Source organism: Falco cherrug, chromosome 7 (genome assembly GCF_023634085.1).
Source record: "Falco cherrug isolate bFalChe1 chromosome 7, bFalChe1.pri, whole genome shotgun sequence".
NCBI classification, from domain to species: Eukaryota; Metazoa; Chordata; class Aves; order Falconiformes; family Falconidae; genus Falco; species Falco cherrug.
The window spans coordinates 11,129,580-11,142,027 of record NC_073703.1 but is presented as its reverse complement, the minus strand read 5'-3'; the positions used below and the strand labels follow the sequence as shown (position 1 = coordinate 11,142,027).

Here is a 12,448-nt window from a genome sequence, read left to right as displayed (position 1 = left end):
CTGGTCTATATAAAGGCCACCTCAAAGGAAAGTGTGCGTCCCTCATAATGCTTTCCTCTGGGGGATACTTCATAAATGGGAATCACTTCTGAAGCCCTGATAGCTATCAGCTTTATTTTTTATCCCAGCATGTGAAGGGCCCCAGTGGCTTTCATATTTCAAGTTAGATCTTAAGGGGAAAGGACTGCAGCACAGAAATACAGACGCTCCTAATCAATACGAAAATGTCTAATACCAGACAGTACTATAGCAATATGCCTCACTGAAAGGGCAATGCAGACCCCATTTGTTCTGCTGGATATATACAGTTCATTATCTGTAGTCCAGTCAGATCTGTAAGTGTACGATAATTTGAGTAACCTCAGACAGATAAGATAGCAAGCGGTGCTTTAATGCGTGTTTGAAGCTCCTCCTATGATCTCTTTCACTTCCATTTGCTCTTTTCCTCTCCTTCCTTTCTGCTGCTATTTAAATGGCTATTATTAGCTATTACAAGATAAATTAATTAGCTCTGAAATAAGCATGAATAATTGTAGCCAGCCTGGCATAGCTGGCACTGGCATTTGATAACAATCAACAGAAGCTGTGCAGCTCCCAAGCTATTTCATAATAATAATAATAATAATAATAAAAATCAATAGGAGGAAAATAGCAATGGCTCCAGAAAGTGTTAATGTAAAGTTGCGGAATTACAGTGGCTCACCTGTGAACAGCTACATGAAAGCCTTCTGAATACCAAATATATTCATTATAGGCTGCATTGCTTGGCTGAACCTCCAAAGAATTCACTGGGCTTGTATTCTCACATAACAAAGACGCTGAAGAGTGCAGGATAAGAAGTATGAAGGGGTGGATAGAAGAAGGTATGCATTCTTATTTAGAAAACCTGATTACCAAGGCACATGATAGTAAAATCGAAAGTCAGTAACGGATCCAAGCTTGACATCTGAGGTTTTTTTTTTCTCTCACTAGCAAAGGCTGCAATTCTTTACATCAGACCCTGGAGGAGGCAAGAAGGTATCACTCTTTTGCAACATCAGTGTGAAAGATCACTGGAGAGTGTTGTATGTCAGTCAGGAGTTAAGGCATTTCCTGAACTGATCCTAAATAGTTACAGCAACACGAGAGCGCTCCAAAGCTGAAGCCCAGCTTCAGCTACTCACACCTGTCACATTGCATTAATGTTAGACTGTGCTCTCACAAGTGTGAAACAAAATACCTTAGAAACTCCTTTTGCCCCATGCTCTACACCACCAAAGAGACATGGTGGTTTGCCTTAGTTAGGTAAATGCATTTCCACAGCGCTTTTCTCTCCAGCATGCAAATACAGAAATACCACATCCAGAGATGCTCATAAAGCAGTAGAAATTTCAAATTCCTTTACCAGCAAGAAAATCTGTGACTAAGCTAAAAAACAGAATCAATAAACAACCTCCTCTTCTGAAACCTGCCACAAAGTATTTAATGTCTACAGATGATCAAGGTTAAAAACGCGCTAAATCCTTACTTAAAGAAAAACGAAGCTTCAATCAAATAGAAATCTGAATCAAAACAGTCAAATAATTCCTGCTGGTTTTTTCCCCGTCGGGTTAGATTCACTAAATGAAATTATGAAAGAGCACTTTCATCTTCATCCAGATGTCAGAGGACTCCCCAGAGTCCAACTGTCCAGTCTGCCTCAGGGGACTGGATGCCATGAGTGCAGGTATACCCTGATTCTGGGGTGATGGGGTATTTCACAGGGTGAAGCACTATCTTGCACTCAAACCCTTCAGCTGAAATTTGTTCCAGTTTGTACAATCAAAACAAATATAACATCAAGGAACAACACACACATTCATCTGTAAGTATAGGAAGACCCAAACCAGCAGACAAGGGAACCACCTCCCATCATTGCACACAAGTATAATACTACATTTCTGCTATTCAAAGATGCACTAAAGATACCCCAAACAAAGTGAGCACACTGCTTTCCATCTGCATTATTTTGTTGTTTGAACTTTCCTCTTTCTTTTCTGCTTCATCTCCCCAAAATCGCTAGTTTGATCTGAATCACATTTTGGTCACATAGCTTAAAAGGTGAGCGGAACTGCTTGCACAGCCGTAATGAGAGCAAGGTGCATTATAGTGAAAAGATGGGAAATCCAAAAGTTCAATAGTACCCAGGATCATGATGGTGCATCAATACGGTATAGAAGAAGAGCAAGCACAGTTCCAAACGATCTGCAAATCCTTCTTGTCAATTCTTGGATTTGCCATCCATACGCTGACCAATCTAACTCCTCTGGGCATATGGAAGATGAAAAGATTACATCTGGACAAAGGACCAGAACAGTACTTAAGCCTTCTACTTTTGATTAATAGCAGAGCTAAACATATTTACCATCTGGGGTGGAAAGAGATTTGGCTCTCCTCAAGAGAGGTAAGAAATGATGAAGAAACACAGGAGATTAATAGTATCTGAGTCAGCAGAAAATACATAATGACTTCACAAAAGCTTGTCTCAACATGTAAGATGTGTCTCATGAACAAATGGCTACAATTGTGGCAGCGTATGCAAAACACTTCCTAGGCCCAACCTGAAGGGCAAAGGAAAGGAAAATAAAGGAATGTGCCACCAGTTCAAACCGTGAGGAAGAAGGGGAGGATACCTATAGTGGAAGGTTGTTCTTGCTTTCTCTCTTTCTCTCAAACCTGTTTTAGGTGAACAGTCACTTCCCATCCTCATGACAAATGTGAAGTTACCTGGACAGCGTTGACTTAAAACCTAATTGCTTTTACAGCAAATGAGGCATGAAACCTATTATCAAAAACCACAATGTCCAAAGTACAAGCTGGCATTTCATTTTCCCAGCAGAGAGCTTCTGAATGCCAGCATTGTCTGTACAGCACGGTGGGAGGCTGGAAACACAAAATTAGTGATTCGTCCTAGGGCATGGCTATAACGTGCTTGTGAGGCCGAGTGTGAGAGCGGGCAGAATAAATTGCCTGTATGAACATCTGACACGTGACTTTGTCTTCTGAAGGTGGCTGCAAAGCCCAGAAAGTTCTCCACATAGCTGGCCTCTGACCTTGGCAGAGTAGACCAACCCTACTCAATGCTGGTGGGAAAAGGGCTATTTGATGCAGAAAACCACCTAAATATCACTTGTGGGGAAAAAAGCCACAAACAACTAAGTCCCCTAAATAGCTCTTGTGCAACCTGAGGGTGAAAATGCCTAAAAGAAATGTGAAAATTAATATGAAGTGTTCCAGGAGCACAGGTTGATAATTAAGAGACTAATGAACACCTGGAGCAGTTTCACCCCTCTTCCTCGCCATCACACATTGTAGCTCTAATGTTTCTTATGTGTATACTGCACCTTATACTTTCTCCACCTTTTGTCATGTTAGTGAGACAGCTGCCACGAAGATATGTAGAGGACCAGTGACACAGGAGCTGTTAGGCCAGCTTCATGATGTCCAAGGACTTCCTGGTTTTAGGGGAAATGCTCTACTGTCCCACTAGCAGTACAGCTCCACAGGTGGAGGTTCATCCCCCCCTTACTTATTCTCAGATGCAGCTACTTTGCTATTCTGCCTCTGCTGCGAACTTATTCCAACAGTTACTCCGCTCTCTCGTAAGTGATTCTGTTTACAGTTCACTGTAGGGGTAAGATAGACTGTAAACTGGGGGCAGGAAGAAATTCTTGCCTGTGTACCAAACTATTTAGTTAGGTCTGCTAAAGGTTTCGTCCACCTTGGCTTCTTGGAGACACCACACTGAATACAACGGCTGTGATGTGGTGTGAGAAATCCCCCATTCACACAGGATGCCTCCATTAGACCAGTCACTTCCCTGACAGCTATTACCTTGCTCCAATTTACTGACCACTGATTCTGACAGATCTATATAAAGTGCACAGCAAATAGTTTATTCCAGGGAAGCGAGCAGGGTTCAGCCTGCTCCTTCATCCCCTTCACAGTAGCGGTGAAAGAATAAGGCTGCAAAATACCCAGAACAGAGACAGCCTGAACAGGAAAATTAAAAGACAGATACAGTTATAAACCTTGACAGGTGAAAATGTTTGCTGTCGGAGGGAGATGCTGAGATGCCAAGTCAATGCCCCGCACACCAGACACTAGGGCAAAGACAGACTAATACAGGACATGAACTGCAGGGATTTCACAACAGAAGAGACCTCTGGCTCCACAGCTTTTGATCTACGTATCTTTGCAACGAGACATTTCATCTGGGAGTCAGCTATATCCAGTGCTGGATTAACTTCATGTTCCATGGCTTGACCTGTCACCCAGAGTACTACAGAGATGGGCACTCAGAAACGCGTATTTAGGAAACACATTAGATCAAGGTAGACCTATTTAACATAAGTACTGTGCAGTACACCACACTGCTCACAGCTTAAATTCAGCTTGTTTTCCACAAAATAAAACCCTAACAACCAAATAAAATTAGCATTTTCATCAAGGTTGAACAATACTAATTGTTTTCTCTGATAATGGTGAATACTGCTTTGATAAGAATCACCCGCATTTGTACCGTTTTCTAGACATGTCAGCAGGACATTCTGTGGGACACATCACATGTTTTTTGCCAGAAAACATTAGCTACAGTCAGAGCTATTACTTCACACCTAAATATCTATCATGCATAGCATTTCCTGGGACCAGGACAGTGCAGACCTCTGGAATTAGGGATAGCCTGTAAATTGTTTAAAGCTACCACAGTTCATGATGAAAAGCATATAAGAAAGAAATTGCATAAGGCAACTGACCAGACTTTTCCTGTGTTGCACCTGAAGGATCACCAAGTCTGGCTCTGCTTTGACAGATGTACACAAAAATTTGGGTACGTTCATTCACACCTACTCACATTTTCAGAAGCAGAGAGTACAGAAATCATCCAAGGATGCTGTGCATGCTTGCGTTAACCACAGAAGACAAGGTCAACAAACAATTAAAATGTTGAATTCTCCTTAAATGCATAAAGATGGGTCTAGTCTAGGAAGCAGGTGAGTATAATTTCCATTGATGTAATGATAGATCACCAGTAAGCTGCAAGGCTCTGGTGACATCCTTGTGCTACCTAAAAGAGCTAGATTACACTTAATCTTTACAGAGTGAGACTAGACTGAGCAGTACCCCTCAGCTACCTCCAGAGAAATGTTTTGATGGAGAATATTTTTTTTTTCCCCCAAAGTGAGTTGAGACAGAGGTGTCAAAATAGCTGCCCTCCCGCCAGTAGCAGTATGCTCTCTGTATTCTGCATTCTTCCATTGGTTCCAGAAGGGCTCCTATTCCCACTACAATCAAATCATGCAATTCTCTCGGCTAGACTCACAGAGCCCCAAGGGCAAAGTATTAATTTTCTGAATCAGGATCAATATACTGCACAATAATTTTCCATGAATTATTTATTTTTTAAAAAAGAATATGCTAGCAAGCCCTTTGTTGCCTGCATCTCCTTTCCCCCAACTTTCTGCAAGAAGCCCCTGCAATATGACATATCTAGGTGGCACTAAACAATGCAGCTGTTAACCTGGCCTGCAAAGGGTAACAAATTGCACCTAAGCTCTAAAATTCCACAAACCTGCAATTATACCCAGTGGAGTAAAAACGAACAAGTAACCGTCTCGTTGCCTTTCAGCAGTGACATTACGTCCCTGGATGCCATGGAGATAGTCATTAATGCCAGGCAAACCTGAAGGAGCAGGAGGCCTTGCTTTCAGCTACTATGGGCACATTTGTAACAATATGGGAGTTCTACAAAGTAAGGGGACTTTTTTTTTTTTTCTTTGTTAAGCTTCTTTGAAAATATTTGTAATTAGAGAGCTTTTTACTATTATTTTGGTAATGATCAACTGCCACATAATACTGGGAAAATGTAATGAATTCACATTAATATAAAGCCAACTAAAGGAAAAAAATAAGAGAAGCCTACAAAGATCAAGGAAAATGCTTACCAAGTTACTGAGACCAGATGTTTTTTTTTAGTGTCTGAGGCTAGTCAGGATTCAACGTTTTTCTTCCCATAAGAGAAGTTACTTTTATGCAAAGGCCCTTCTAGCTCTAGCTTGAAAGTGAGAGTTTGATTTATATCTCAAAATCATCCGCCTAGCCAGGCTTCAGTAGTTCTCTCTAATGATATACCAACGATTTGTTGGATGGTTGTCCACAACATGGATGGTGGTTAGCATACGCCTTAACTGCTTCCTTTATATGTTCACACATACAAGTGAGCACAGCTAACCCAAAGGAATGTTCTCTGCGTTTTAGCCCTCTTTTTTCATTGTCCCTCATAAACATTAAAAACTGTGAACAAGCTTGTAAGAATGGTTTCAGCATGAGGAACAGGTGGTGGTAATGTCGGTTAAGTATCCCTGTAGGGAGAAGACTGGAAGCCTGCTGTAAATTATGGGGGCATTTCTGCTAGTGAAAAACTTGCTTTTCATTGATGAAGCCGAGTGCTCTTTGATGACAAAGCGATTGGGGAGCTTCAAATCATATCGCTAAGTTTTCTTTCTCTGTTTGTCTTGGAAAAACATTATTGCAAGCATATGCGCTTGCACATAGCGCTAACAAGTGACAGTGGCCTAGAAAGAATATATATATTTCTGCTTTATCACAAACTCAAGTTGAAGAGTGCCATACTCTTGATACTTATCCAGATGAAATTCCCTGTATATTTATAACAGAGCTACCTCACTTAAATACATCCCATTGAATGTAGGAAGCAAATTAATTTTGCAGTTTGGAAAAACACCTCCTAAATAATCAGTGGGATCACAACTTTGTCTTATACATCATAAAGTCCCAAATCTAATGCTCTAAATGGGAGTATCCTTGAAGAATCACGCCTATAGTTTCCAAGCCATGCCACCAAAGTCCTTTTTGAACCTGCAATACTTGTTCCCTACTCTGCAGCTCTAAGATTGTAAGAGATCTCCTCCATTGAGGACCTGAGGGGGGCAGAACACCACCTCCCACTCCAGCAGAGAAACATTTCCTGCTAATGTATTTTTCTGGGGCAGTACCACCCCTATGCTTCAGTAATGTTTTGATAGGTAAATTGAAATTCAGTGGAAAATATAAATCAGGCGCTTTTCTTTCACCCTTTTTTATCCACTTTAATGGTTGCAAGGCATGGAACCACTGTTTTAGTAGTTCCTTTGGAAGTCCATTGTATATTCGTTTCCAATTACTCTCAATACACTCCAGTTCCCAAGGTTCGAGTTTCAGCTATAAGGAGAGTCCATTTCTGTAGATTAAAACCCAAAACATATCCCCACCAACGTGATTCCTACAGGAGAACCCTCTGAATACTGCTATCACTGACCTTTGTGCCCGGTCTGTTATCTCCTCCTCCAGATCCAGCAGGCGTGCTGCCTGAGCCATCACCTTCTTGCTGCAGGGCAGGGATTTGAGGTGCAGAATGAGCAAACCAAGGCAGAACTTGCTTCCCATCTCCTCCAGCTCTTGAGTTCCCAGCTGCAAGCCCTGATGGAGAGGCGCAAAAAGGTTCAGTGCCGAGTGTACATTTCATGATGACATGGAAAGGGTCAGCATTCCTCCTTCCATTCCGCATTAGGGGTTAATTCACATTTGCGACGTATGGAAATTTGCCCACAGAATTATTTGCAAAATTAACTGACAGCAATTGGTCTACAGAAGCTGTTCTAAAATAGCCTCTACTTTGCAAATGGGCAAACACAGGCAAATAGTTTAACTACCTCAACTACCTTTGCAGAAGTCATCATTGTAAGAATTAGACTCACAGCCCAGGAGGATCTCACTGTAAATCCACATTTACAAATCATTAGGACTTGTTTTTTCTTTCTTTCTGTAGACAAGTCCCCTCCCTAAGCAACAGGGAAAAAAATAGGTCCTAAGATTTTAAACACTGGGCAGTGACAAAGATAAAAAAGGAAACTGTGGGGGGTGGGGAGAGAAGGGGGAAAGAGATCTTTAACAAGTTATGAATTGGTTTTTAAGAAAATCAATTGTAAAGTAATTGCAAAACAACAAACACCTCTAAGGAATTTCTCAGTCTATTAAAAGCTGATGTCTTTCTAGCAGAGACAAGCAGAGACAGAGAAGCACAAAAGGTTTGGATTATCAATGTAATCTTTCAAGGGAGAACTCATCCAAGGTGTGGATCCTTGCTTGGAAGAACCATGATTATGAATAGTCCGAATTTGTTTTTTCACTAATTAAAAAAAATAAAATAAAGATCTAGCAAAGAAGGAACACACCGAGGACCTGCATGGGAATAAGTCCATGTCTGACATCGATGTCAGTTTCATACAAGCAGTGAGAGGGCAGGAGATAAACAAAGCTCAGATATACTGGAAAGAAACTAAGAAACTGCAAAATCCCTCATCTTTGGCATTCAGTGACTGAATCATGTGTAGTCTTTAATGCTAACACATCAGGGGTTGAATCAATTGCTGAACAATTGCTGCCTCTCCCAGTACCAGCCCTATGTGCTTTTGCAGCACAAAACATCTCTTCAGCTCCATCTCCAAGACCGTTTCCTTAGCAACTCTCAGGAGTCCACGCTCACGGGGCTGGCACTAGCCTTATGCGTGGTGTGAGCGCTGTGCCGGCGTGGCCCGAACTTGACTCTCTACTAGGTATTTGTTAGTGGACATCTTAAGGGTAATGAAGCCATACGTGCTCTGGTAATCCATGACAGGAGCCTGAGCTCTGATATCATGCCGATTTTTATATCTTGTTTTTCAGTGTAAAGTTGTTACATTTGTAAAGTGCTTTGGGATCCTTGGGTCCGAGCAGCTCTGTAGAGCTGAAAGATTATTTCTGAGCCAAAACCAGGCAGGTGGATGGAAGAAAGGAGATTTCTCACATAAACTTCTGCAGCTCTCTTGTAAAGCTTTTTTTGTGCTTTTTTGTTAGAGGAAACAGGCTGCTTGGACAGGATGAAAACCACTGCTTCACCTCTAAGAGTTCAGCCCATACGAATATCATCTAGCATTACAAACACCCTATCGAATAAGAAATGCATTTTCATATAGTAATGATATTGTAATGCTGTTTCCTTTCTGAGACCCTGTGAGCAAAGCATGAATCTGTAATTATGATGATGAACATGAACACCACAAAATAATACAGAGCTCAAACATATACTGAGTGGCTGGACAACTAGATAAGCACAGGACCTGCCCAGAAAAGCACGCAGAGAATCCAAGAAAACATAGCTGCAGCGATAGGCAGGGTCTAAGGTCTCTGGAGTACTGACTTCTGCTCTCAGAACAGTCTCAAGTATTTTTATCACATTGGGCAAATGTCTGACACCATTTCTTCTCTCCATCCCATTCACCTCCATTGCAAGCCTTAGGTACAATGAACTGTAGCAATAATTAATAACAGTAAGAAAACAGAAGGAGAGGTTTATGGGAACAAAGGGTCATTAACACAAAACAATGAGAGTGCTTAGCAGCTCTGCATAGATTCCTAAATGTTGTATTATTTTACTTTAAAAGACACAGGATATTTTAGTGTGGCAGAGTTACAGCCGGCAGACAGAAGTGGTGACATTTCTGAGCGAAAAATATATCATTTCCACAGCAAAAGTTATTTTCTCAGGGGCAAAAAATACAAAGAACATCTCATGGCTTTCCCTGGGGTGCATCTCAGGGTCTTGCTTCCAAGATCAAGGCAACATACTAAATACCTATCAATCCAGGAGATGTGAACAGTGACTGTGTTAAAACTCAGCCTGTGGCTTTATGATTCCCTGGAGCTTTATTCAGGATATGAAGAGGCCTTAAGAAACTATGAGCAGAGAAATAATAATAATAAAACTATAATATAGCTCAGAAACCTCAGACAGTAATTGCTCACGCACTGAAGTTAGCTGCTGTACGATGGACCCATATTGCTTTGATACCAGACAGCTCAGGAGTAACAGCTGGAAACCTCAGCTAGAGGATTACTTGTTAACATACTTTATTCACTTCAAACAGACAGACTTTTATTTTTTAACTCAGATAATTCTCTCTCTCCCCTTCCTCCCTCCTCAGCTCTCAGCAGAGGGTGGAGCTGGAGATGTGTAGCATGACTACCATTAACTGAAGCTGTTGACAGAACTGACATATCAAACTAACGTTATTGATGGCATCTGTCAGTAATGCCAGGAGCTGGTGTAGTGGTTAATAATTGGTCCCACTTGCATTGTTGAAAGGGAAGCCTGGTCTCCAGGCATTTCCCTTGTAGCTGTGCAGCGCACACAGCTGTAAAAACTTTGAGATTGTGCCTACAAACTCAGAGTTGTGAAAATATTTTACAAGAAATGCAAGAAAGAAGAAAGGAATGGCAGAAGTGGTGCGCTTTGGCTTGGTGTAAGAAGCTGGTGGAAAGCATATCTCCACGGCAGGGAAGCTGTCTTGCTTTTACATATAGTGACACTATACGGTCCGTTTGTCACAGCTGTGCAGGAGGAAGCTGCTCTGTGTGACGGCATGTCCCCTGCAGTGTCCTGCCACTCTGGATTCTCGGTGACCCCATCTTTCTCCCTAGCACAATGCTTTACAGCTCTGTCCTCCTCTGGACACATCTGTGCGAGCAGCGGAGCATGGTGCAGAGTATTCCAAGCCAGCAGAATCTAAGTAAACTCTGAAGCAGGAAACAGTATCTGCACCAGAAAGCTGCAGACAAGCTCATCAGTCCTAATTAGTCCAGCCTCAGAAACATACTAACAAAACTATCCTACTTTGATGATCAGCTTATATCTCCACACAGTTTCTGCTTTCTGTTACATGAAGGTACCAGTGTGGACCAGCATCAGCTTGATGCATCATGCTCCACTGCACGATACAAATTGGTCCCACGGGTCTTGTCATGCAGTCTTTTGCAAGCATCATGTTAAGGGATAATAGGTTAATTTTTTCCTGGCTGTTACAGAGACTAATGGAGCTAAACAAATTTTCCTAATCCTTTTTTCACATTGTCAGCACAGGAGAAGCCAACACCTAGTAACAGTTCAAGTTTTGGACATATTTATTTTCCATGGGAAGAAATAAATTTCAGAGGTAGGCAACACGGCCAATCAGATGAATGAAACAGACAATTGGTCTATTAAATCTTAGTCTTGTTAAACCAATTAATTTCTTGCCTTTTCTGCCAAAACCATTGCTAGCATAACTGCTGGGACAGTAGGATTCTCACATCTCTCAGTTGACACCATCTCAGTAATAGGAAACTGGGGAGCACAAAATAAACCTACTCCTTGACTTATCACTTCACCAGGTTGTTGTCAATACAAATTTTCCTAAACAAAATTGATCAAATAATGCTGGAAAAACAGTTCATTCATACTCAGCACTGATGCATCAAATAAATATCCACAACTAAATGTTTCCAGTATCTCTCATCTTGCCCTCAAAATTCTTCACAGGCTAAATGACAATGCAATGGAAAAACTTTGTTATTCGTTACTCATATGCTTTAAATACTCCCACAGCCAAAGGCAGCAGTAGTTTCATAACACAGATATTGTTGAAGAAGGTGGAAGAAATCCGGAAGTTAAATGAGAAATTTCTCCACAAGAGTAACAAAGTAAAGTTATAATTGGAAAATGCTAATAAACACAAGTAGACGGAAGATTTCGGAGTGATCAATTGTTCCCTAAAAGGGATCTTTGACAGGCAACACGGCCACTTCAGTGGCCTCTCCCGCTTTTGGTCACTGTTCAGTCCTTGGGGCAACAGCTTTTCCCTGCAAATTCACTTCCAGTCAATACATATACATACACACTTACAGAATATTTTCTCCATCTCGATAGCTTTACACATGCACAACGGTTATGCCCTAAGGCTGGGTATAAATAAATTGACAGTCTGGTTTCTTACTAATTTCATCAGTGAGCTCTCTCTCAGAATACTAATAGAAACCATTTGGAGGCTCTAGAGGTTAAAACAGGGAGCTGAATGAAACATTTGGTGCCTGGTGTCTGAAGCCTTAATTTTACTTTGGGTCAGCACTTAAGGTTACTGTCCTTTCAACCCCCGTGAATCAAAGTAGGCAGACACATGCCAGGGAACTGGCTGTTTAGACAGCTGAGACAGTAGGGAACAAACCAGGTTTTCTTGTGCCCCGGAGATGCCTAAGTAGCAGGTATGGTATGCAAAATAGATTGAGTGGAGGGGAAGGGAATTTGGGCCAAAAGATTTCAAGAGGATTAAGCAAGCAGAAAAGGCTGAAGAGTGAAATAAAAAATAGGTTAGCAGGAATTTCTAGAAAGAAAAATGAGAGGGACTGGAGCTTGAGACAGAAGATAAAAGAATGAGAGAGATAAAAGGATGAGAAAGAAGGAGGGGTTGCTGGGGTCGATGAATGCTGATATAGAGGAATGATAACAAGAGGAAAGCTAGTGGAAACCTCTACCCCCTTTTCACCCTTGGAGAGGTGTGCCTCACTGAACATCTGTCCT

The 12,448-nt window shown here is 41.5% G+C and overlaps 1 protein-coding gene across 1 annotated transcript in view; it reads right to left on the bottom strand.

The window, feature by feature from the left end:
* The window catches only part of AGBL1 (AGBL carboxypeptidase 1), a 332,817-nt gene that overhangs the window by 82,500 nt on the left and 237,869 nt on the right, over nucleotides 1-12,448 (bottom strand). Inside the window, exon 22 of the mRNA XM_055715877.1 lies at nucleotides 7,337-7,497. Coding sequence (XP_055571852.1) covers nucleotides 7,337-7,497 — 161 coding nt within the window. The remainder of the gene's footprint in view (nucleotides 1-7,336; nucleotides 7,498-12,448) is intronic.